The following is a 27441-nucleotide window of genomic DNA, read 5'->3' on the forward strand; positions in this document are numbered from 1 at the left end:
ACCTGTACCTACTGAGACAGACACTAACCTCTGACCTGTACCTACTGAGACAGACACTAACCTCTGACCTGTACCTACTGAGACAGACACTAACCTCTGACCTGTACCTACTGAGACAGACACTAACCTCTGACCTGTACCTACTGAGACAGGCACTAACCTCTGACCTGTACCTACTGAGACAGAGACTAACCTCTGACCTGTACCTACTGAGACAGACACTAACCTCTGACCTGTACCTACTGAGACAGACACTAACCTCTGACCTGTACCTACTGAGACAGACACTAACCTCTGACCTGTACCTACTGAGACAGACACTAACCTCTGACCTGTACCTACTGAGACAGGCACTAACCTCTGACCTGTACCTCCTGAGACAGACACTAACCTCTGACCTGTACCTACTGAGACAGACACTAACCTCTGACCTGTACCTACTGAGACAGACACTAACCTCTGACCTGTACCTACTGAGACAGACACTAACCTCTGACCTGTACCTACTGAGACAGACACTAACCTCTGACCTGTACCTACTGAGACAGACACTAACCTCTGACCTGTACCTACTGAGACAGACACTAACCTCTGACCTGTAGGCCTATTGTCCAGGCTTATAGACCTCTGGCCCGTACCTCTCTGGCCCATACCTCTCTGGCCCGTACCTCTCTGGCCCGTACCTCTCTGGCCCATACCTCTCTGGCCCGTACCTCTCTGGCCCATACCTCTCTGGCCCGTACCTCTCTGGCCCGTACCTCTCTGGCCCGTACCTCTCTGGCCCGTACCTCTCTGGCCCGTAACTATGTCAGAGAGATCCCTTCTTGTTACATAACATAAACAGAACTAGGCCTAAACGACTGCTGACCCATCAACCTAGTGTGAGCCTTGTCCCAAATGGCACAAGAGTAGTGCATTACATAGGGAATAGGGTGCCACTATTTTCCGGGGAAGAAGGTCGATAGAAGTAGGCCTGAATGAACTATGACAACCCATAGTCCTTCATGAACCCCAGACAGTGACCTCTGGTGCTGTCCTCTCCCCGACCGACTCCCCATCTCCGTACCATTCCAGCATGTCATTGTTCTGAAACAATACAGGACCTTCTCGACCTTCGATAACATAGAAGGTGAACCATTGTAACACCTGGGTCTATACATTAACCAACAGAGAATTATAGACCCGGGAGTTAGAATGGGACGTTTTTTTTGTTTGTTGTTGTCATGGGTCAAGTCGTCATAGTCTATTTTTATTTGGGGCCCTGGTGGCCCCGGCCTCCCGCATCTATTTCAGATCAGTTAAATACACTGACTGGACCAGTGGCCAGTCTGTTTGTCTAGGCTCAGCACTACACCTGGTGGACAGGGGTGGAAGTGCAGGCTCACGTCTTTACAGTAGGGCTACCGCGTCATCATCATCATCATGTCTATTGCCGTAGAGGAGCATCTACCGCATTGAAGACATGCTCACTCGGGCTGTCGCTGCTTTATGACTCAGCGTTCATGTGGGGGAAAAAAACACAAAAAAAGCACATTGCCTTTGCACCTTATTAATAGCTTGTAGTTGTAGTAGTATTAAGACAGACGAGAATTGGTGCTATTTATATTCCATTTCAAATTTTGTCATTAAAAATATATTTTACTGAAGAATCATGGATCAGTTCCGTGGTTTGTTTGTGAAACTAGACAAGAATAACGACGGGTCTATATCAGTGGAAGAACTTCATAATGAGATGAAAAAAACTGGAATTATGGCTGCAGATCAGAAGGCTCAGGTATTTATTTATTACAATATTTGATAACTAATATAAATAAAATGTGAAGCCTATTCTAATTTACCAGCAGCATAACAGGGAGAGTCAACATGTACGTCTAATGTCTATTCATATGGTGCAGCCAAATGATATATTGCCTTTTTTATTAACTTTTCCAGAATGTCGTTAATAACTATGACAGAAACAAGGATGGACGTTTAGATTATGACGAATTTCTAAGCTATATGAGGGACAGAGAGAAGAAATGGAGAATTCACTTCATGGCCCTTGACAAGAATAATTGCGGTAAGTAGAGCGGTGGTGTAGTCCAATCGTCGGTGCGTAAAAAACTGGTAGGCTAATTTTAGGGCCCAACCCCGGGACAGGGGCATTCCAGTATCATAGAGGACATTCTGAGCATGCTTTTGTCTTTGTTTTTGCACAGTATCACACTAGGTCTACATGCAATAGATGCAATGAAGAGTCTTTTTTGTTTTTTTTGTCACATCATATAATGCATAGCTCATTTGAATTGACGTGACTTAAAGTGCTATATTCATAAATCATATATACTGAAATGAATAGTTTTCAAGGTCAAATGTATTTGCCTAATGGAGACTTGCATGCATTGTTGTGTTTTTAATTGCATATACAGAACACCAGGACCTCCTACTGTACTCCATAACACACCTTCAGAATCAGGAAGAGGAAACAACTTTGTCTGTCTGTCTGTCTGTCTGTCTGTCTGTCTGTCTGTCTGTCTGTCTGTCTGTCTGTCTGTCTGTCTGTCTGTCGCCTGCCTGCCTGCCTGCCTGTCTGTCTGTCTGTCTGTCTGTCTGTCTGTCTGTCTGTCTGTCTGTCTGTCTGTCTGTCATTCTAACCTGTCTGTCTGTCTGTCTGTCTGTCTGCCTGTCTGTCTCTCAACCTAACCTGGGTGCTTTGTTTCTGCTCTCTCCGTTTCAGGTTTAGCCTGACCTCACAAACAGACTGGCATCCAGGCTGCTCTTACCCTATCCATTTGAAAGGAACTCTTTCTCTGTCTATAGACAATATTAGAAACTCAGAAATCAAATCGAATTGAATTTGTCACATGCGCCGAATACAACAGGTGTAGACCTTACCGTGAAATGCTTACTGACAAGCCCTTAATTAAGCATCTCAGAGTATTAGTGCTGATCTAGGATCAGGTCCTTCATTATCCACAGCTCTGGGCTGATCTAGGATCAGGGCTTCATTATCCACAGCTCTGGGCTGATCTAGGATCAGGTCCTTCATTATCCACAGCTCTGGGCTGATCTATGATCAGGTCTTCATTATCCACAGCTCTGTGCTGATCTAGGATCAGGTCCTTCCATAATAATCTGGTTCCATACACTCTTAGAAATAGGGTTCATTCTATATAGAACTACTTCCTCTACGAGTGTATGATCTACAACGCTAAACTGATCGTAGATCAGAACTTCCACTCTGAGACACCTGATGAATATGGGCCCAGAAATGTATCTAAACTGATCATAGATCAGAACTTCCACTCTGAGACGCTTGATAAATATGGGCCCAGAAATTCACATTTGACATGATCCATGCTGTTTCTATCCATGTTGTATTCTCAGACTAGGGGTCATGTTGTCTTCTCTGACTAGGGGTCATGTTGTCTTCTCTGACTAGGGGTCATGTTGTCTTCTCTGACTAGGGGTCATGTTGTCTTCTCTGACTAGGGGTCATGTTGTCTTCTCTGACTAGGGGTCATGTTGTCTTCTCTGACTAGGGGTCATGTTGTCTTCTCTGACTAGGGGTCATTGGCCAGGAGGAAATCGTAGATCTATTTAAGGAGTTAGGAGTGAACATATCAAAGCCGAATGCAAAAAGAATTATACAAATGTAAGAGTTCCTTTCCCCCCCCCCTTTCTATCCTCTCACTGTTCGCTCTGTCGTGTTATTACATCGTTAAAAACCTTGTGATAATATTGATTAATATGTAATAACAAATTAATTGCATGTATTGACAGACTTAATGTCTACCTTAATAACACTAATCACACATACACTCGAATGCAATTATTATATTGGGCACAATTTGATCATGTCTACAACACAGTACAGACCTGTAGAATATGGATGCTTACAGGATCATTCACTTTGGTCAATGTGTTTATTAATGTATTGATTATCATCATGTTGACCCATTATCTTGATTGTTTGTTGTTGTCGATGTTATTGTTGTTGTTGACAGGATGGACAAGGACAGTTCTATGACCGTGGACTGGGGAGAGTTTCTGCAGCATGTCATCCTCAACCCTGCAGAGAACCTGGGAGAACTGGTCACTTCATGGAAACACACTCTGGTGAGACTCTGAGGCATGGGTCTCGTTTTCTCTGAGCCTTCATATAGGGTTAATGCCTAGCCTTTAGCTCAGAGGCCTAACACAGTCTTGTAGTGAACAGGAGACCAGTCTGTTACACTGATGAGACTTGGGCCTGGCATCCTAGAGCCCCACCGGCATTGAGATCATTAGTAGATGACGCTCGAAGTGCTTGAGACAAGAGGAATTGCGTTAGCTCCCTGAGCTAGTGCCTAACACAGTATTGTGGTGTGCAGACGAGCCGGGTACAAACCCAGCTAGTCACACTGTAGTCCAGGGATCATCAATTCGATTCAGCCGCAGGCCGATTATGAGTGGACAGTCGGGGGCCGGAACATAATTACAAAATAAGTTGTAGACGGCAAATTGTCCCGCAAGACGCACAAACAGATATAATGTTTCACTAAACTATAATCATTTCAAACCTTTCTTCTATTTGTATACGATCACATGTATCTCTATTATGCGTGGGAAAACTTGGGAACAGATTTCTTAAATTAACATAACTTGAGGCTGATTTCCTGGTGTTTTTACAGTCTTTTATGTCCAACAATGAAAATTCAAACCCTGCTGTTGTCCTTGTGAGATGTAGTCTGCTGTGTGTGTGTGTGTGTGTGTGTGTGTGTGTGTGTGTGTGTGTGTGTGTGTGTGTGTGTGTGTGTGTGTGTGTGTGTGTGTGTGTGTATGTGTGTGTGTGCGTGTGCGTGTGTGTGCGTGTGTGTGTTGTCTTACCTGATGAACCGCACACTCCACCTCAGTGTAGGAGATTATACATTGCATGCTGGGTCTGAAGCCCCTGTAGAAGGAGTCTGTCTGTCAGTTGGTGATATATGTAGTCTTCCTGTCTGCCTCTCCAGGTGTTTCATGTAGTCTTCCTGTCTGCCTCTCTAGGTGTTTCATGTAGTCTTCCTGTCTGCCTCTCCAGGTGTTTTGGGGTAGTCTTCCTGTCTGCCTCTCCAGGTGTTTTGGGGTAGTCTTCCTGTCTGCCTCTCCAGGTGTTTCATGTAGTCTTCCTGTCTGCCTCTCCAGGTGTTTCATGTAGTCTTCCTGTCTGCCTCTCCAGGTGTTTCATGTAGTCTTCCTTTCTGCCTCTCCAGGTGTTTTGGGGTAGTCTTCCTGTCTGCCTCTCCAGGTGTTTTGGGGTAGTCTTCCTGTCTGCCTCTCCAGGTGTTTTGGGGTAGTCTTCCTTTCTGCCTCTCCAGGTGTTTCATGTAGTCTTCCTGTCTGCCTCTCCAGGTGTTTTGGGGTAGTCTTCCTGTCTGCCTCTCCAGGTGTTTTGGGGTAGTCTTCCTGTCTGCCTCTCCAGGTGTTTCATGTAGTCTTCCTGTCTGCCTCTCCAGGTGTTTTGGGGTAGTCTTCCTGTCTGCCTCTCCAGGTGTTTCATGTACATTTACATTTACATTTAAGTCATTTAGCAGACGCTCTTATCCAGAGCGACTTACAAATTGGTGCATTCACCTTATAATATCCAGTGGAACAACCGCTTTACAATAGTGCATCTAAATCTTTTAAGGGGGGGTTAGAAGGATTACTTTATCCTATCCCAGGTATTCCTTAAAGAGGTGGGGTTTCAGGTGTCTCCGGAAGGTGGTGATTGACTCCGCTGTCCTGGCGTCGTGAGGGAGCTTGTTCCACCATTGGGGTGCCAGAGCAGCGAACAGTTTTGACTGGGCTGAGCGGGAACTGTGCTTCCTCAGAGGTAGGGAGGCGAGCAGGCCAGAGGTGGATGAACGCAGTGCCCTTGTTTGGGTGTAGGGCCTGATCAGAGCCTGAAGGTACGGAGGTGCCGTTCCCCTCACAGCTCCGTAGGCAAGCACCATGGTCTTGTAGCGGATGCGAGCTTCGACTGGAAGCCAGTGGAGAGAGCGGAGGAGCGGGGTGAAGTGAGAGAACTTGGGAAGGTTGAACACCAGACGGGCTGCGGCGTTCTGGATGAGTTGTAGGGGTTTAATGGCACAGGCAGGGAGCCCAGCCAACAACGAGTTGCAGTAATCCAGACGGGAGATGACAAGTGCCTGGATTAGGACCTGCGCCGCTTCCTGTGTGAGGCAGGGTCGTACTCTGCGAATGTTGTAGAGCATGAACCTACAGGATCGGGTCACCGCCTTGATGTAGTCTTCCTGTCTGCCTCTCTAGGTGTTTGATGTGGGTGAGAGCCGGACCATGCCCCTGGAGCTTCCCCCGGACCTGTCAGCAGGCTCAGGGGAATGGAGGAGTTTCGTCCTGGCTGCGGGGCTGGCCGACGCCGTGTCCAGAACCCTGACTGCTCCTATCGACCGCCTCAAGACACAACTACAGGAACAATATTATAACCTAAATACTTCTTTGTTACAACTTGATAACACCCAGTAACACTTTGCATTGCCAGACTTCGTAGTCTCATATTAAACATGGTTCGGAAATTAACTCTAACTCTAACCTCAATCCTACAGCAACGAACAGTAGAGACCTACAGGTAACTGCCAAAATAATGGAAACACTTGAGTAAATGAGGGATACAAAGTATATTGAAAGCAGGTGCTTCCACACAGGTGTGGTTCCTGAGTTAATTAAGCAATTAACATCCGATCATGATTAGGGTCGTGTATAAAAATGCTGTGCAGGACATTATTCATGGGGAACGTTAGCTAGTTAACATTAGCCTTGTACATCTAGCTAGATATTGAACTAACATCCTCTCAGGCCAGGGGCACAATGTATGAATTAATGGTTGGATCAGAATTCCCATTATAATCATTAGCCAGTAAGGAACATTAAGTAAAACCGCAAGTCCAAATCAATATCTCTATCCATGGCTAATTTAGGAAAGGGACAATTTTAGCTAGGTGGCTAGCTAGCCACCAGAGAACAACACAACGAGATGCAACAATTCCAAGTTTTTCTGTCCATGAGGTATGCTTCAATGGGATTTGATGGCAGGTTGTAGCTAACATTTCTAGCCCAATAACCCGTGAAAACCTAAAAGGTTTTTTGCATCAAGAGAGAAGTTGCCATTTATCCATTAAACCCTTTTTCCATAACGCTACTGATTAAATTATGAAGGAATATTGACTTAATTTTTAACGACATAGGTTAAAAAAACGATTTTCGGGTTTTCCATCAAAATAATAATTATATGTCGTAAGAGAAAAGATAAATCGCACTTATTAAACTCTCCAGATCATTTTCCAGCAATGGATGTCGATTTAACTTGTTTTGACTGCCATGATGAAGCAATAGGGCCCGAGGAGGTGTGCTATATGGCCAGTATAAAGGGCTCAAAGCAGCCAGGTAATAATTGTAAATAAATCCTGTTTGCCCATGTGCATAGCTATTGGTAAATCTGACAGGAGAGTTTGACTGATTAAAGTTGGACAGAGGATCTTGAAATCTCTGTGCACGAAACACTTCGACCAACTTAAAAAAATGAATGTATTTATTTTCTGGTAATTGTGCGGTTATTATGTGTTAGATGTTAAGACTACAAACCATTATAAATGGCCTATTTGTGAGATTGACTTGTTATTTCAATAGGCATAGGCTACTCACTAAAATCTGGGTTTATAATTTCAATTTAGCTTTGCTATGGTTTGCTGAGCTAGATGTAGGTAGTTTATAGCCCATGATTGGCCAACATGCCATCATCTCATTTCAGGGAAAAGTCCACAATGAAACGGACATTAAATGTGGGGAATGATACATTTATGATAGAGCTGTGATCATAATCACAATTTTTAACTTCCAGTTTAATTAACTAAACATTGACGTTAATAATTGAGTAATAACACAAGGCAACATCAACAAACTGAGTTCGTTTTTTTTATTAAATCAGTTTCCCAGCTCCAGGTAAGGCTACACAAAGTGGCACAAATTGATTTGCAATGTCTCCAGTGATATCATCATTTCAACATAGTGTACCGTATCAAAATGGTAGGCTACAGTATCCTACAATGGCATAGAAATTAATAGCTTACTTGATGGCCAACAGATGCAAATGTATCTATCATTCTTTATATGGTCCCGTGTGGCTCAGTTGGTAGAGCATGGTGTTTGCAACGCCAGGGTTGTGGGTTCGATTCCCACGGGGGACCAGTATAAAAAAAATTACAAACAAATATAAAAATGTATGAAATGTATGCATTCACTACTGTAAGTCGCTCTGGATAAGAGCGTCTGCTAAATGACTAAAATGTAAAAATGTATATTAAAGGTAATTTTCATTGTGGACGTTTTCCCATAACAGAAGTTCCATTAACTTCCATTTCCATTTGCACAGCGCTATCGGACCCTAGAACTGAGCATGAGTAAAAGCCTTCATTTGATACTGTTATCGACATTACAATGCAGTTTACTTTAAACCACCTCAGAATGAATTTATCTAAAGAGCTCTAGTGCCCCTAAAGTCCTTTTCCAATGCTTCGTCGCTGTTATATCAATTCTAGCGTGTTAATATGTTTTATGGGAAAAGGGAGTCTCCATAATGACCAATCTAAATAGCCTACCTACAACCGGTAAAAAAAAGTTGTCAAGCCATAACTCCGCTGCTTCTACTCTCTCAACACACACGCACACACACACACACACTGGCCCTCCCCATCTTCTCCCCTCAGCCTCTTGCGAATTGAAGGAAAATTATGAAATACAGAAAGATCAATTATTTTTTAGTATTGGTCAATGTTTTTTTGGGGGGGGAGCCTGGCTTCCCTTGGAATCCATGCATACACGGCACTGTTGTAGAATATACGCCAAGGTGCATTGAAGTAGCAAGTCCCACCTAAGGATCTGTCTTCTTCGGCCAACTATTTACTGTGTTTGAGGGAATCGCTGGATTGATTGCTTTCATTTTTACTCCTGCGTCTCTTTCATACTTTGGCTTGTGTCTATCGTTTTCCCCCCGTTATCATTACGACTGTGGAAAGGCCTGTAAATGACCTGTCAAACACACCCTGGTAATGGCTGGAATGGGTCCAATGAAATACTTTTGTCTTTCCGTTGTATCTATAAAAACGACAAACGCTTCGTCTGGCATTTAACGCACTATCTCGACACTTACATCACAAGAAAGAGAAGAAATACGAGTTGATTTAAAAAAAAAAATGGGAATTGATTTTTTTTTAAATCATTTAGTACAGTTGATATTTTTACAAATTAGATGCAATGAAATTAAAGCAATTTCCCCGAAAATGAACACTCGGATTATAGTGATATTATTGTCGGATCTCGTAAAACAATGCAAGTTATGTATAGACAGGTCATGAGGCCTGTTCCAACACTTTATGTTAATATTTGATATATGCAAATACACCCAGTGTATTTATGCAAATTAGGCATATATAATTTTCTCTATTTTAACACAAGATATAAGAAAAATACCTGAAACGATTAGCAATATATATATATATATATATATATGTAAAAATATATGAGTGCATTCCCCCCAAAAAAATTCAATTAACAATAAATTGAATATTGAATTCCCACCAAAATCCCTCTACTCCATTCATTAGCATGTCCGTGCCAGTAAAATATTGTATGTGCTATAATTAATTCACTATGGATTATACAATTCTAACAGTTTGGACAATCTTCATCCATTATCCAACTATTGTATTTATTTGAATTGTAAAAAAAAAAAAAACATTTTACCAAATTCGATGACCGTTGCTAATGGGTGTTTCTATTGTTTTGGTTGTTACCTGTATGAACCGTGAATCCATGGACTGGAGACAGAGCTTATTAATTAAAGAAGATATTGTCTGTGTTTATTTAGGTGTATGGATCCAAAGCGTCCTCCCAGGGATTCAGAGAGCTAAAGGCAGGTGGTGTGAGGTCGATGTGGCAGGGAAATGCTGTGAATGTGCTGAAGGGAACCCCTCAGTCAACTCTACAGTGCCTTATCTACGCTCAGGTAAGACGTATTATACTGTAATAACATGTAGGCCACTGGAGAATTTACAACCAATACGTTCGGATATGGATACTTTACCCAATCCCCCCCCTCTCTCTCAATTCAATTCAAAGGGCTTTATTAGCATGGGAAGCATATGTTTACATTGCCAACCCAAGTGAAATAAATAATAAACAAAAGTGATATAATCAGTAACAAATTAACAGTAAACATTACACTCACAAGTTCCAAAGGTATAGACACATTTCATATTATGGCTATGTCCAGTGTAATAATGATGTGCAAATAGTTAAAATTACAAAAGGGAAAATAAATAAACCTAAATATGGGTTGTATTTAACATGGTGTTTGTTCTTCACTGGCTGCCCTTTTCTTGTGGCAACAGATCCTGCTGCTGTGATGGCACACAGTGGTATTTCACCCAGTAGATATGGGAGTTTATCAAAATTGGATTTGTTTTGGAATTCTTTGTGGATCTGTGTAATCTAAGGGAAATATGTGCCTCTAATATGGTCATACATTTGGCAAGCGGTTAGGAAGTGCAGCTCAGTTTCCATCTCATTTTGTGGGCAGTGTGCACATTGCCTGTCTTCTCTTGAGAGCCAGGTCTGCATATGGCGGCCTTTCTCAATAGTAAGGCTATGCTCACTGTGTACTCTCTGTATAGGGAAATAGCATTCCAGTTTGCTCTACCTTTTGGTCAAATTCTTTCCAATGTGTCAAGTAATTATCTTTTTGTTTTCTCATGATTTGGTTGGGTCTAACTGTGTTGCTGTCCTGGGGCTCTGTTCACAAACACAAACAGACCCCACAGAGCCCCAGGACAGCAACACAATTAGACCCAACCAAATCATGAGAAAACAAAAAGATAATTACTTGACACATTGGAAAGAATTTGACCAAAAGGTAGAGCAAACTGGAATGCTATTTGGCCCTATACAGAGAGTACACAGTGAGCATAGCCCCAGGACCAGCTCTCTCTCTCTCTCTCTCTCTCTCTCTCTCTCTCTCTCTCTCTCTCTCTCTCTCTCTCTCTCTCTCTCTCTCTCTCTCTCTCTCTCCTCTCTCTCTCTCTCTCTCTCTCTCTAGATGAAGGTGTACACCCAGGGCTGGCAGCAGGAGAGCCTGTCAGTACAGCAGAGGTTTGGGCTGGGCTGTGTATCTGGGGCAGTGGCTCATGCTGTCTTCTACCCTCTAGAGGTACCAGAGCACTATGACAGGTCTGAACTACAGATATACAGTACATTCGGAAAGTATTCAGACCCCTTGACATTTTGCTACGTTATAAAATTGATTAAATGCCCCCCCCCCCCATTAATATACACACAATACCCCATAATGACAAAGCAAAAACAGGTTTGTAGAAATGTTTGCAAATGTATTAAAAATAAAAAACCGAAAATATCACATTTACATAAGTATTCAGACCCTTTACTCAGTACTTTGTTGAAGCAACTTTGGCAGTGATTACAGCCTCGAGTTTAAATATATACTGATTTTTTTCACCTTTATTTAACCAGGTAGGCCAGGTGAGAACAAGTTCTCATTTACAACTGCGACCTGGCCAAGATAAAGCAAAGCAATGCGACACAAACAACAACACAGAGTTGCACATGGAGTAAAACAAACATACAATCAATAACACAATAGAAAAATCTATATACAGTGGTCCCATGTGGCTCAGTTGGTAGAGCATGGTGTTTGCCACGCCAGGGTTGTGGGTTCGATTCCCACGGGGGACCAGTACGGTACAGTAAAAACATGTATGAAATGTATGCATTCACTACTGTAAGTCGCTCTGGATAAGAGCGTCTGCTAAAATGACAAAAAAAAAAAATTGGGGAGCTAGGGCAATAAATAGGCCGTAGTGGCAAAGTAATTACAATTTAGCAATTAAACACTGGAGTGATAGATGTGCAGAAGATGAATGTGCAAGTAGAGATACTGGGGTGCAAAGGAGCAAAAAAATAAATAACAATATGGGGATGAGGTAGTTGGATGGGCTATTTACAGATGGGCTATGTACAGGTGCAATGATCTGTGAGCTGCTCTGACAGCTGATGCTTAAAGTTAATGAGAGAGATATATGAGTCTCCAGCTTCGGGGATTTTTGCAATTCGTTCCAGTCATTGGCAGCAGAGAACTGGAAGGAAAGGCGGCCAAAGGAGGAATTGGCTTTGGGGGTGACCAGTGAAATATATCTGCTGGAACGCGTGCTACGGGTGGGTGCTGCTATGGTGACCGCTGAGATAAGGCGGGGCTTTACCTAGCAAAGACTTATAGATGACCTGGGGCCAGTGGGTTTGGCGAAGAGTATGAAGCAAGGGCCAGCCAACGAGATCATACAGGTCGCAGTGGTGGGTAGTATATGGGGCTTTGGTGACAAAACGGATGGCACTGTGATAGACTGCATCCAATTTGTTGAGTAAAGTGTTGGAGGCTATTTTGTAAATGACATCGCCGAAGTCGAGGATCTGTAGGATGGTCAGTTTTACGAGGGTATGTTTGGCAGCATGAGTGAAGGATGCTTTGTTGCGAAATGGGAAGCCAATTCTAGATGTAATTTTGGATTGGATATGCTTAATGTGAGTCTGGAAGGAGAGTTTACAGTCTAACCAGACACCTAGGTATTTGTAGTTGTTGTAAGTGGTGCGTAACTGGCTGCAGGGAAGTCAGGCGCAGGAGAGCAGAAATGGGTAACTGGAGCACTTTAATAATGCACAAACAAGCTGCACCCAGAACAACAAAATATGGGTAAAATAACCCGTCGCAAAACCAGTCATAAGTGCACATACACTTTACAACAAACAATTCCACACACAGACATGGGGGGAACAGAGGGTTATATACACAACAAATAATGAGGGAATTGAAACCAGGTGTGTAGGAAAACAAGACAAAACAAATGGAAAATGAAAGGTGGATCGGCGATGGCTAGAAGACCGGTGACGTCGACCGCCGAACGCCGCCCGAACAAGGAGAGGAACCGACTTTGGCGGAAGTCGTGACAGTTGTCCACATATTATAAGTCAGAACTGTCCAGAGTAGTGATGCTGGACGGGCGGGCAGGTTCTGGCAGCGATTGGTTGAAGAGCATGCATTTAGTTTTACTTGCATTTAAAAGCAGTTGGAGGCCACGGAATGGGGAGTTGTATGGCATTGAAGCTCGTCCGGAGGTTAGTTAACACAGTGTCCAAAGAAGGGCCAGATGTATACAGAATGGTGTCGTCTGCGTAGAGGTGGATCAGAGAATCACCAGCAGCAAGAGCGACATCATTGATGTATACAGAGAAAAGAGTCGGCCCGAGAATTGAACCCTGTGGCACCCCATAGAGACTGCCAGGGGTCCGGACAACAGGCCCTCCGATTTGACACACTGAACTCTGTCTGAGAAGTAGTTGGTAAACCAGGCAAGGCAGTCAACAAGGCTGTTGAGTCTGCCAATAAGAATGTGGTGATTGACAGAGTCGAAAGCCTTGGCCAGGTCAATGAATACGGCTGCACAGTATTGTCTTTTATCGATGGCGGTTATGATATCGTTTAGGACCTTGAGCGTGGCTGAGGTGCACCCATGACCAGCTCTGAAACCAGATTGCATAGCGGAGAAGGTACGGTGGGATTAAAAATGGTCGGTGATCTGTTTGTTAACTTGGCTTTTGAAGACTTTAGAAAGGCTGGGTAGGATAGATATAGGTCTGTAACAGTTTGGGTCTAGAGTGTCTCCCCCTTTGAAGAGGGGGATGACCGCGGCAGCTTTCCAATCTTTGGGGATCTCAGACGATACGAAAGAGAGGTTGAACACGCTAGTAATAGTGGTTTGGGTGAAGGAGAAATGGGGGAGGCTTGGCCAAGTTGCTGTGGGGAGTGCAGGGCTGGTGACCAGGGTAGGGGTAGCCAGGTGGAAAGCATGGCCAGCCGTAGAGAAATGCTTATTGAAATTCTCAATTATCGTGGATTTATCAGTGGTGACAGTGTTTCCTAGCCTCAGTGCAGTGGGCAGCTAGGAGGAGGTGCTCTTATTCTCCATGGACTTTACAGTGTCCCAGAACTTTTTGGAGTTTGTGCTACAGGATGCAATTTTCTGTTTGAAAAAGCTAGCCTTTGCTTTCCTAACTGCCTGTGTATATTGCTTCCTAACTTCCCTGAAAAGGTGCATATCGCGGGGGCTATTCGATGCTAATGCAGTACGCCACATTATGTTTTTGTGCTGGGCAAGGGCAGTCAGGTCTGGAGTGAACCAAGGGCTATATCTGTTCCTGGTTCTACATTTTTTGAATGGGGCATGCTTATTTAAAATGGTAAGGAAAGCACTTTTAAAGAATAACCAGGCATCCTCTACTGACGGAATGAGGTCAATACCCGGGCCAGGTCGATTAGAAAGGCCTACTCGCAGAAGTGTTTTAGGGAGCGTTTGACAGTGATGAGGTGTGGTTGTTTGACCGCAGATTCATTACGGACGCAGGCAATGAGGCAGTGATCGCTGAGATCCTGGTTGAATACAGCAGAGGTGTACTTAGAAGGCAGGTTGGTCAGGATGATATCTATGAGGCTGCCCGTGTTTACGGATTTGGGGTGGTACCTGGTAGGTTCATTGATCATTTGTGTGAGATTGAGGGCATCAAGTTTAGATTGTAGGACGGCCGGTGTGTTAAGTCTTTTTGGGTATGACGCTGCAAGCTTGGCACACCTGTATTCGGGGAGTTTCTCCCATTCTTCTCTTCTCTCTGTCAGATTGGATGGGGAGCGTCGCTGCACAGCTATTTTCAGGTCTCTCTAGAGATGTTTGATCAGATTCTAGTTCGGGCTCTGGCTGGGCCACATAATTCAGAGACTTGTCCCAAAGCCATTGCGTTGTCTTGGCTGTGTGTTAAGGGTTGTTGTTGTATTAGAAGGTGAACCTTTGCCCCAGTCTGAGGCCCTGAGCAGGTTTTCATCAAGGATTTCTCACTACTTTGCTCTGTTAATCTTTCCCTCGATCCTGACTAGTCTCCCAGTCTCTGCCACTGAAAAACAGCCCCACAGCATGATGCTTCCACTACCATGCTTCAGTGTAGGGATTGGCATTCAGGCCAAAGAGCTCAATCTTGGGTTCATCAGACCAGATAATCTTGTTTCTCTAAAAGTCTTTAGGTGTCTTTTGGCTCCAACTCCAAGCGGGCTGTCATGTGCCTTTTACTGAGGAGTGGCTTCCGTCTTGCCGCTTTATTATAAAGGCCTGACTGGGGGAGTGCTGCAGAGATGGTTGTCCTTCTGGAAGGTCCTTCCATCTCCACAGAGGAACTCTGGCGCTCTGTCAGAGTGAACATCGGTTCTTGGTCACCTCCCAGACCAAGGACCTTCTCACCCGATTGCTCAGTTTGACCGGGCGGCCAGCTCTAGGAAGAGTCTTGGTGGTTCCAAACGTCATTCATTTCAGAATGATGGAGGCCACTGTGTTCTTGGGGACCTTCAATGCTGCAGAAATGTTTTGGTACCCTTCTCCAGATCTGTGCCTTGACACAAACCTGTCTCGGAGCTCTACAGACCATTCCTTCGACCTCATGGCCTGGTTTTTGCTTTGACATGCACTGTCAACTGTGGGACCTTTATATAGACAGGTGTGTGCCTTTCCAAATCATGTCCAATCAACTGAATTTACCACAGGTGGACTCCAATCAAGTTGTAGAAACATTTCAAGGATGATCAATGGAAACAGGATGCAGCTGAGCTCAATTTCGAGTCTCATAGCAAAGGGCTGAATACTATGTCAATAAGGTATTTCTGTTTTAATTTTTTTTTTAACATTTGCATTTGCAAAAATGTCTAAAAACTAGTTTTCACTTTGTCATTATGGGGTATTGTGTGTAGATTGACAAGGAAAAGAATTCATTTAATCCATTTTAGGATAAGGCTGTAACGTAACAAAATGTGGATAAAGGGGTCTGAATACTTTCCGAATACGCTGTGCATGCGGCCTTCTAATCTGTAGAGGTATGAACTACTGATATACAGTAAGGCTGAATAAATTGAAGCAACAAATCAGCGAACCGCATCATATGATAATATAATAGACTAACAACGATCACGTATATCCTACCAAAGGGACATTAAAAACTGTAATATCTTATGTTTCACTGAGTCGTGGCAGAACGATGACATGACAACATACAGCTGGCGGGTTTTATGCTTTTTCGGCAGGATAGAACAGCGTCCTATGGTAAGACAAAGGGTGGCGGTCTATGTATATTTCTAAACAAACAGGAAAACAGGAAAACGCTCATCTAGAGGTGGCGCTCCTACTAGCCGGGGACTTTCATGCAGGGAAACTTAAATCCATTTTACCTAGTTTCTACCAGCATGTTAAATGTGCAACCAGAGAGGAAAAAACTCAAGACCACCTTTACTCCACACACAGAGACGCGTACAAAGCTCTCCCTCGCCCCCCATTTGGCTAATCTGACCATAATTCTATCCTCCAGATTCCTGCTTACAAGCAAAAACTAAAGCAGGAAGCACCAGTGACTCGGTTAATAAAGAAGTGGTCAGATGAAGCAGATGCTAAGATACAGCACAGACTGGAATATGTTCACCACATCAGTCACTGGCTTCATTAATAAATGCATCGATGACGTCGTCCCACTATTGACCGTACGTACATACCCCAACCAGAAGCCATGGATTACAGGCAACATCCGCACTGAGCTAAAGGGTAGAGCTGCCGCTTTCAAGGAGCGGGACTCTTGTAAGCTTATAAAAAATCCCGCTATGCCCTCCGACGAACCATAAAACAGGCAAAGCGTCAATACAGGACTAAGATTGAATCATACTACACCGGCTCCGACGCTCGTCGGATGTGGCAGGGCTTGCAAACTATTACAGACTATAAAGGGAAGTACAGCTGCGAGCTGCCCAGTGACACAAGCCTACCAGACGAGCTGAATAACTTCTATGCTCGCTTCCAAGCAAGTAACTCTGAAACATGCATGAGAGCATGAGCTGTTCCGGACGACTGTGTGATCACGCTCTTCGTAGCCAATGTGAGTAAGACCTTTGAACAGGTCAACATTCACAAGGCCGCAGGGCCTGATGGATTACCAGAACGTAACTCCGAGCATGCGCTGACCAACTGACAAGCGTCTTCACTGACATTTTCAACCTGTCCCTGACTGAGTCTGTAATACCAACATGTTTCAAGCAGACCACCACAGTCCCTGTGCCCAAGAACACTAAGGTAACCTGCCTAAATGACTACCAACCCGTAGCACTCACGTCTGTAGCCATGAAGTGCTTTGAAAGACTGGTAATGGCTCACATCAACACCAGTACATCACTGGGGCCAAGCTTCCTGCCATCCAGGACCTCTATACCAGGCGGTGTCAGAGGAAGGCCCTAAAAATTGTCAAAGGCTCCAACAACCCTAGTCATAGACTGTTCTCTTTGCTACCGCACGGCAAGCGGTACCAGAGTCAAGTCTAGGTCCAAAAAGCTTCTTAACAGTTTCTACCCCCAAGCCATAAGACTCCTGAACAGCTCATCAAAGGGCTATTTGCATTGCCCCTGCTCTCTCTTTTACGCTGCTGCTACTCTCTGTTTATTATCTATGCATAGTCACTTTAACTCTACCTACATGTACAGTTGAAGTCAGAAGTTTACATACACTTAGGTTGGAGTCATTAAAACTAGTTTTTCAACCACTCCTCAAATTTCTTGTTAACAAACTATAGTTTTGGTAATTCGGTTAGGACATCTACTTTGTGCATGACACAAGTAATATTTCCAACAATTGTTTACAGACAGATTATTTCACTTATAATTCACTGTATCACAATTCCAGTGGGTCCGAAGTTTACATACACTAAGTTGACTGTGCCTTTAAACAGCTTGGAAAATTCAGAAAATTATGTCATGGCTTTAGAAGCTTCTGATAGGCTAATTGACATAATTTGACGTATTTCAAGGCCTACCTTTAAACTCAGTGCCTCTTTGCTTGACATCACGGGAAAATCTAAATAAATCAGCCAAGACTTCAGAAAATAAATTGTAGACCTCCAGAAGTCTGGTTCATCCTTGGGAGCAATTTTCAAATGCCTGAAGGTACCACGTTCATCTGTACAAACAATAGTGCGCAAGTATAAACACCATGGGACCACGCAGACGTCATACCGCTCAGGAAGGAGACGCGTTCTGTCTCCTAGAGATGAACGTACTTTGGTGTGAAAGGTGCAAATCAATCCCAGAACAACAGCAAAGGACCTTGTGAAGATGTTGGAGGAAACAGGTACAAAAGTATCTATATCCACAGTAAAACGAGTCGTATATCGACATAACGTGAAAGGCCGCTCAGGAAGGAAGACGCCACTACTCCATAACCGCCATAAAGAAGACAGACTACGGTTTGCAATTGCACATGGGGACAAAGATCGTACTTTTTGGACAAATGTCCTCTGGTCTGATGAAACAAAAATGGAACTGTTTGGCCATAATGACCATCTTTACGTTTGGAGGAAAAGGGGGATGCTTGCAAGCCGAAGAACACCATCCCATCCGTGAAGCATGGGGGTGGCAGCATCATGTTGTGGGGGTGCTTTGCTGCAGGAGGGACTGGTGCACTACACAAAATAGATGACATCATAAGGCAGGAAAATTATGTGGATATTTTGAAGCAACATCTCAAGACATCAGTCAGGAAGTTAAAGCTTGGTCGCAAATGGATTTTCCAAATGGACAATGACCCAAGCATACTTCCAAAGTTGTGGCAAAATGGCGTAAGGACAACAAAGTCAAGGTATTGGAGTTGCCATCACAAAGCCCTGACCTCAATCCCATAGAACATTTGTGGGCAGAACTGAAAAAGTGTGTGTGAGCAAGGAGGCCTACAAACCTGACTCAGTTACACCAGATCTGTCAGGAGGAATGGGCCAAAATTCACACAACTTATTGTGGGAAGCGTGTGGAAGGCTACCCAGAACATTTGACCCAAGTTAAACAATTTAAAGGTAATGCTACCAAATACTAATTGAGTGTATGTAAACTTCTGACCCACTGAGAATGTGATGAAAGAAATAAAAGCTGAAATAAATAATTCTCTCTACTATTATTCTGACATTTCACATTCTTAAAATAAAGTGGGGATCCTAATTGACCTAAAACAAGGAATTGTTACAAGGATTAAATGTCAGGAATTGTGAAAAACTGAGTTTAAATGTATTTGGCTAAGGTGTATGTAAACTTCCAACTTCAACTGTACATGATAGAACTGTTAAGGCTCCATGGATTGGTGAGGAATTGAAAAACTGTATGGTTGAAAGAGACGGGGAAAAGGAGTGGCGAATAAGTCTGTCTGCACATCTGACTAGCTGACTAACTGCAAAATGAGAAATTATGTGACTAAACTCAACAAAAAGAAGAAGAAACTGTATTATGAAGCCAAGATCAATGATATCAAGAATGATGGAAAAACGTTTTGGATTGTATGAAGTTAGTGTGGGAGAGGTGGGGAAATTATTGTTATAGATAAATAATGACAAACCTCCTGGCATTGACAACTTAGATGGAAAGCTACTGAGGATGGTAGCTGACTCTATAGCCACTCCTATCTGTCATATCTTTAATCTGAGCCTAGAGGAAAGTCTTTGTCCTCAGGCCTGGAGGGAAGCCAAAGTCATTCCGCTACCCAAGAGTGGTGAAGCAGCCTTGACTGGTTCTAACAGCAGACCTATCAGCTTGCTGCCAGCTCTTAGCGATGTCACCCGCTCTTCCCCCCTGGCTCTCGAGGGTGCCAGGCTCCCCAGCATTGCGCACTCATCATCATTATGCACACCTGCCTTCCCCCCCGCCACGCGCATCAGAAATTATTGGACTCACCTGGACTCAATCACCTCTGTCATTACCTTCCCTATATTGGTCTGGTTCCCCGCTCTGTACCCTGCTTCTGCATTGATTATCATTTGTCATTGTGTACCCGTGTGCTGACGCTGTTCCTATCTGGTTCTTTGTCAGTTCCCCATGAAATGTTTTACTCCCTGTGCCTGCTTCTCGACTCCAGTGTCGGCCCTTACAAGCAAACTGTTGGAAAAAATTGTGTTTGACCAAATACAATGCTATTTCTCTGTAAACAAATTAACAACAGACTTTCAGCATGCTTATAGAGAAGGGCACTCAACATGTACTGCACTGACACAAATGACTGATGATTGGTTGAAAGAAATTGATAATAAGAAGATTGTGGGCGCTGTACTGTTAGATTTCAGTGCAGCCTTTGATATTATTGACCATAACCTGTTGTTGAAATAACTTGTGTGTTGTGGCTTTTCAACCTCTGTCATATTGCGGATTCAGAGCCATCTATCTAATAGAACTCAAAGGGTTTTCTTTAATGGAAGCTTCTCTCATGTCAAACATGTAAAGTGTGGTGTACCGCAGGGAAGCTCTCTAGGCCCTCTACTCTTTTCTATTTTTACCAATGACCTGCCACTGGCATTAAACAAGGCATGTGTGTCTGTGTATGTTGATGATTCAACCATATACTCATCAGCAACCACAGCTAATGAAGTCACTGAAACCCTTAACAAAGAGCTGCTGTCTGTTTTGAAATGGGTGGCCAGTAATAAACTGGTCCTGAACATCTCTAATACTAAAAGCATTGTATTTGGTACAAATCATTCCTTAAGTTCTAGACCTCAGCTGAATCTGGTAATAAATGGTGTGGCTGTTGAACAAGTTGAGGAGACTAAATTACTTGCCATTACCTTACATTGTAAGTGTCATGGTCAAAACATATAGATTCAATGGTTGTAAAGATGGGGAGAGGTCTGTCCATAATAAAGAGATGTTCTGCTTTTTTTGACACCACACTGCAAAAAGCAAGTTCTGCAAGCTCTAGTTTTGTCTGAACTTGATTATTGTCCAGTCGTGTGATCCAGTGCTGTAAGGAAAGACCTAGTTAACCTGCAGCTGGCCCAGAACAGAGCGGCACGTTTTTCTCTTCATTGTAATCAGATGGCTGATATAAATATGCCAGTCTCTCTTGGCTAAGAGTTGAGGAGAGACTGACTGCATCACTTCTTTAAAAAGTTTTTTTACAAGAAACAATGTGTTGGAAATCCCAAACTGTTTGCATAGTCAACTTACACACAGCTCTGACACACACACTTACCCCACCAGACATGCCACCAGGGGTCTTTTCACAGTCAACCAAATCCAGATCAAATTCAAGAAAGCGTACAGTATTATATAGAGCCCTTATTGCATGGAACTTCCTTCCATCTCATATTGCTCAAATAAACAGCAAACCTGGTTTCAAAAAACACATAAAACAACAACACCTCACAGCACAACACCTCTCCCCTGTTTGACCTGGATAGTTTGTGTGTATGTATTGATATGTAGGCAACGTGTGGCTTTTCAAAAAATGTATGTAGTTCTGTCCTTGAGCTGTTCTTGTCTATTGATGTTCTGTATTATGTCATTTTGTATTATGTTTCATGTTTTGTCTGGACCCCAGGAAGAGTAGCTGCTGTTTTTGCAACAGCTAATGGGGATCCTAATAAAATATCAAATACTATTACCTCAATTATTTTGACTAACCAGTGCCCCCGCACACTGACTCTGTACCAGTACCCCCTGTATATAGCCTCCACACTGACTCTGTACCGTAACACCCTGTATATAGCCTCCACATTGACTCTGTACCGTAACACCCTGTATATAGCCTCCACATTGACTCTGTACCGTAACACCCTGTATATAGCCTCCACACTGACTCTGTACCGTAACACCCTGTATATAGCCTCCACATTGACTCTGTACCGTAACACCCTGTATATAGCCTCCACACTGACTCTGTACCATAACACCCTGTACATAGCCTCCACATTGACTCTGTACCGGTACCCCCTGTATATAGCCTCCACACTGACTCTATACCGGTACCCCCTGTATATAGGCTCCATATTGACTCTTTACCGGTACCCCCTGTATATAGCCTCCACATTGACTCTGTACCTGTACCCCCTGTATATAGCCTCCACACTGACTCTGTACCGGTACCCCCTGTATATAGCCTCCACACTGACTCTGTACCATAACACCCTGTACATAGCCTCCACATTGACTCTGTACCGGTACCCCCTGTATATAGCCTCCACACTGACTCTATACCGGTACCCCCTGTATATAGGCTCCATATTGACTCTTTACCGGTACCCCCTGTATATAGCCTCCACATTGACTCTGTACCTGTACCCCCTGTATATAGCCTCCACACTGACTCTGTACCGGTACCCCCTGTATATAGCCTCCACATTGACTCTGTACCGTAACACCCTGTATATAGCCTCGCTATTGTTATTTACTGCTGCTGTTTAATTATTTGTTACTTATCTATTTTTTACTTAACTCTTATTTTTCTTAAAACTGCATTGTTGGTTAAGGGCTTGTAAGTAAACATTTCACTTGTATACAGTGCATGTGACGAATACAATTTGATTTGATGAAGCCGGTGACTGAGGTGGTGTACTCCTCAATGCCATTGGATGAATCACGGAATATTTTCCACTCTGTGCTAGCAAAACATGTAGCATCCGCATCATCTAACCACTTCCATATTTTAGCGAGCCACTGGTACTTCTTGCTTTAGTTTTTGCTTGTAAGCAGGAATCAGGAGGATAGAATTATCAAATGCAATGTCTGTAATGTAGTTGGCCTGGAACACGACCTCAGTCTGAATGCATTCCTGTTTGTGTTATATCAAGTGTTGGTGGGGACCCGTTTGGTGCCTTTTAATCATTGATTTCTCCAGTGCGTTGTCAACCATATACATAACAATTTCTCACTGTCAATATACAACTTGTAAGAAGCTCTGCACTGTCTAGCTACTATATTTATTGGTTAAGAACTTAGGCCAATGACGTGCTCCCTGCTTCCATCTGCCAGGTGCTAAAGGTGAGACTGAACCTATGGGCCGGTACCTACAGCGGGGTGGTGCAGTGCGCCCGCTCCATCTACAGGAATGAATCTGCTGCATCCTTCTACAGGGGTTTCAGACACAGTATCCTCTGTATGATCCCGTACGCTGGGGTGGAGTGTGCCGTTCACCAGGTCAGACGGCCTAACACTCTATCACATCTGTAGTGAACTCTCTGTAGTGAACTCTCTGTAGTGAACTCTCTGTAGTGAACTATCTATCTGTAGTGAACTCTCTGTAGTGAACTATCTGTAGTGAGCTATCTGTAGTGAACTATCTATCTGTAGTGAACTGTCTGTAGTGAACTGTCTGTAGTGAACTATATGTAGTGTACCATCTGTAGTGTACTATCTATCTGTAGTGTACCATCTGTAGTGTACTATCTATCTGTAGTGTACCATCTGAAGTGTACTATCTGTAGTGAACTATCTGTAGTGAACTATCTATCTGTAGTGAACTATCTGTAGTGAACTATCTATCTGTAGTGTACCATCTGTAGTGTACCATCTGTAGTGTACTATCTATCTGTAGTGTACCATCTGTAGTGTACTATCTATCTGTAGTGTACCATCTGAAGTGTACTATCTGTAGTGAACTATCTATCTGTAGTGTACCATCTGTAGTGTACCATCTGTAGTGTACTATCTATCTGTAGTGAACTATCTATCTGTGGCGTACCATCTGTAGTGTACCATCTGTAGTGTACTATCTATCTGTAGTGTACCATCTGAAGTGTACTATCTCTAGTGAACTATCTATCTGTAGTGAACTATCAATCTGTAGTGAACTATCTGCAGTGAACTATAGACAATTGGGTATCATTTGGGACTCAGTCTCCATGTACATTCCATTTCAAGTATATTACCATAGAGATCCTATGAATTGAGTTCTATATGTGGACTTGTGTGCACTTGTTGGCCTACACACTCCGTTCGTGGAATGGTGAAAACTCTAGCCCTTCTGAGCAAGTTCACACTTCAAGATGGGTATGAAAACATAAATCAACCTTGTTTTACAGTAATCAACTCCACTCTCTTCCTCTCCCCGCCTCTCTCACAGCTGTTAGTCCGTCTTGAGTTGTCTCGGATTGACCCCCCCCCCTCTCAGCTGTCAGTCCATCTTGAGTTGGCTATGACCAACCTGTTCAGAGAACCCAACATGAACTACATCAACCTTATTTTATTGTCTATCTGCGTGCCACAAGATTGTGTTGTTTGCCCTCTGAGCAAAAGCCTATGAAAGAAGGAGGCCTGGGTTCGAACCCATTGATTTTACATCAATCTAATTGAATGGGTATGCTATCACTGACTCTCCACTCTATTTCTCTCTCCTTTCTCTCTCTCTGTATCTCTCTGTCCCCCTCTCTCTCTCTCTCTCGTTTTCTCACCTCCCCATCAATCTCTCCTCCCTCCCTCCCCCCTCTCTCTCCCTCTCTCGCAGTCCATTGTGACCTGGGCTAAGACCCAACAGGACTACAGCAGTGACTCCCAGCTCTTCTTTTTCAGTTTCGTGGCCTTCTCCGCTGGACAGATGAGCAGCTATCCTCTAGCTGTGATCAGAACGCAGCAGCAAGCTCAGGGTAACGGTCGATCCATGCAAAGAACAATAATCAGGAACATTTTAATTCAATTAAAATAAGCCACTCATTTATCTGTTTCAATGAACTCTGCATATAAGCTTTCCTGACCATGTGATCTAACCAGGACACCGTCCCTAGGGCCATGTGATCTAACCAGGACACCGTCCCTAGGGCCATGTGCTCTAACCAGGACACCGTCCCTAAGGCCATGTGCTCTAACCAGGACACCCATTGTCCCTAAGGCCATGCGATCTAACCAGGACAACGTCCCTAGGGCCATGCGATCTAACCAGGACACCGTCCCTAGGGCCATGTGATCTAACAAGGACACCGTCCCTAGGGCCATGTGATCTAACCAGGACAGCGTCCCTAGGGCCATGTGATCTAACCAGGACACCCACCGTTCCTAGGGTCATGTGATCTAACCAGGACACCCACCGTCCCTAGGGCCATGTGCTCTAACCAGGACACCCACCGTCCCTAAGGCCATGTGATCTAACCAGGACACCCACTGTCCCTAAGGCCATGCGATTTAACCAGGACATCGTCCCTAGGGCCATGCGATCTAACCAGGACACCCACTGTCCCTAAGGCCATGTGATCTAACCAGGACATCATCCCTAGGGCCATGTGATCTAATCAGGATACCCACCGTTCCCTAGGGTCATGTGATCTAACCAGGACACCCACCATCCCTAGGGCCATGTGATCTAACCAGGACACCCACCATCCCTAGGGCCATGCGATCTAACCAGGACACCCACCGTCCCTAGGGCCATGTGATTTAACCAGGACACCCACCATCCCTAGGGCCAAGCGATCTAACCAGGACACCGTCCCTAGGGCCATGTGATCTAACCAGGACACTCACCGTCCCTAGGGCCATGCGATCTAACCAGGACACCCACCGTCCCTAAGGCCATGTGCTCTAACCAGGACACCCACCGTCCCTAAGGTCATGTGATCTAACCAGGACACCCACCATCCCTAGGGCCATGTGATCTAACCAGGACATCCACCGTCCCTAGGGCCATGTGATCTAACCAGGACACTGTCCCTAAGGTCATGTGATCTAACCAGGACATCGTCCCTAGGGCCATGTGCTCTAACCAGGACACCCACCGTCCCTAGGGCCATGTGATCTAACCAGGACACCGTCCCTAGGGCCATGAGATCTAACCAGGACACCCACCGTCCCTAAGGCTATGTGCTCTAATCAGGACACCGTCCCTAGGGCCATGTGATCTAACCAGGACACCGTCCCTAGGGCCATGTGCTCTAACCAGGACACCCACTGTCCCTAGGGCCATGTGATCTAACCAGGACAGCATCCCTAGGGCCATGTGATCTAACCAGGACACCGTCCCTAGGGCCATGCGATCTAACCAGGACACCCACCGTCCCTAGGGCCATGTGCTCTAACCAGGACAGCGTCCCTAGGGCCATGTGATCTAACTAGGACAGCGTCCCTAGGGCCATGTGATCTAACTAGGACACCCACCGTTCCTAGGGCCATGTGATCTAACCAGGACATCGTCCCTAGGGCCATGTGATCTAACCAGGACACCCACCGTCCCTAGGACCAGAAGTGTGTCTCGGTCAGTTTATATGATCACGATATGCTCCTCCTGTCCCTGATTAGAATTGTGTCACTGTACTGGACATACTGGATGTGATGTGTCCATAACAGGCTATTCTTACTTCCTTGTCTTACAGCTTTCAGTTCAACTTCACCCACAACTTTTCTTCAGGGGTTCACAGGCATCTATGAGAGACATGGAATACGAGGATACTACAATGGGATGGGGGCCAGTTTCGTCCGGGCGATTCCATGTGCTCTGTTAAACTACACCTTGATGAAGAAACTAGACACAGTGCTTTCCTGATTCAGAGTCATAGTCAATTATAATTTGTATGTTTTTTGTGACTGATTTTATGTAATACTCTGTACACAACGACAACCTTCAAACTTGATGCCGTTGTCCATAAACTGTCCCAAAATACTTCAAATCGCAATGAACTACCAAATAGAACGAATAAATATACTAACAAAGGACTGTTGTTGGATGGGCTGATTGGAGCTCAATCTCCAGCCTGACCAATCCTTCGTTGACCCCTATTGTCATTAAATCATTGTGAAGTATCTATGGCCTCCTCCCTTGTCTTTCTTTCACACACATTTATGCAAAAACTAGAGTAGTGTTTTAGACTCTAAATTACAGTGCAGTGTGTGCTCACAAAGAGGGTGTCTTCTACACCTGCATTGCTTGCTGTTTGGGGTTTTAGGCTGGGTTTCTGTACAGCACTTTGAGATATCAGCTGATGTAATAAGGGCTATATAAATACATTTGATTTGATTTGATTTGGTCTTCAGTCCATATTATAATGTATATCACAAAATACAGGACTTCCTACAGTATTACATTTTCCAAATATACTTATTTGGTTATCATACTAAATATGAAAGTTACTAAAACATGTGTACATTGTAACCAGATTTGTAACCTAACGTAGCAGGCGTAAAAACAAAGATTTGAAAGGATTTTCCCATCATTTTTTGTAAAAGTGTAACCATTGGATAGTACAACCCAAATCCCGCCTTGGTCCTTGATCGACGTATCACACAGCCAATTGCCTGTTTTGCCTGTACTCGCGAGATTTGTGTGGCCCTTTTTCTGCTGTGTCACAGCGCGATAATCTTTTTCAACGAGAACGGCCATCTTCTCTCTCCGGGTTTGAGAAGAGAAGTGTTATAACAGATATGGCCGACTACTCGAACGTTGCTCCGCCGTCGGGAAATGGCGCCGGAATGAACGACGCTTTTAAAGACGCACTTCAGCGAGCTAGACAGGTAAGACAAATAATATAACATAGCGTCGAAATTGATAGTCGACAAGGAACTTAAATGTAGCCTAA

At 44.0% G+C, this 27441-nt stretch overlaps 2 protein-coding genes across 5 annotated transcripts in view; both read left to right on the top strand.

The window, feature by feature from the left end:
* The first annotated feature begins 1352 nt into the window (after window positions 1-1352).
* Window positions 1353-26670, top strand: slc25a24l (solute carrier family 25 member 24, like). The gene is made up of 10 exons (XM_045694537.2): window positions 1353-1774; window positions 1933-2059; window positions 3547-3634; window positions 3987-4098; window positions 6253-6412; window positions 9864-10003; window positions 11093-11203; window positions 22916-23080; window positions 24387-24525; window positions 26242-26670. The coding sequence occupies exons 1-10, from the start codon at window positions 1652-1654 to the stop codon at window positions 26409-26411; spliced, it is 1335 nt and encodes a 444-aa protein (XP_045550493.2). The 5' UTR covers window positions 1353-1651; the 3' UTR covers window positions 26412-26670.
* Window positions 26671-27218: 548 nt separating this feature from the next.
* Window positions 27219-27441, top strand: part of fubp1 (far upstream element (FUSE) binding protein 1) — a 35260-nt gene continuing 35037 nt past the window's right edge. For 3 of the 4 annotated variants that reach the window (XM_014141339.3, XM_014141338.3, XM_014141340.3), the window contains exon 1: window positions 27220-27376. In XM_014141339.3, coding sequence (XP_013996814.1) covers window positions 27287-27376 — 90 coding nt within the window. In that variant the 5' untranslated portion in view covers window positions 27220-27286. Of the gene's footprint in view, window positions 27377-27441 lie in introns of all 4 variants that reach the window. The other variant, XM_014141337.3, reaches the window with a different exon arrangement.

This window comes from Salmo salar, chromosome 14 (assembly GCF_965601325.2).
Source record: "Salmo salar chromosome 14, fSalSal1, whole genome shotgun sequence".
Classification (NCBI taxonomy): Eukaryota; Metazoa; Chordata; class Actinopteri; order Salmoniformes; family Salmonidae; genus Salmo; species Salmo salar.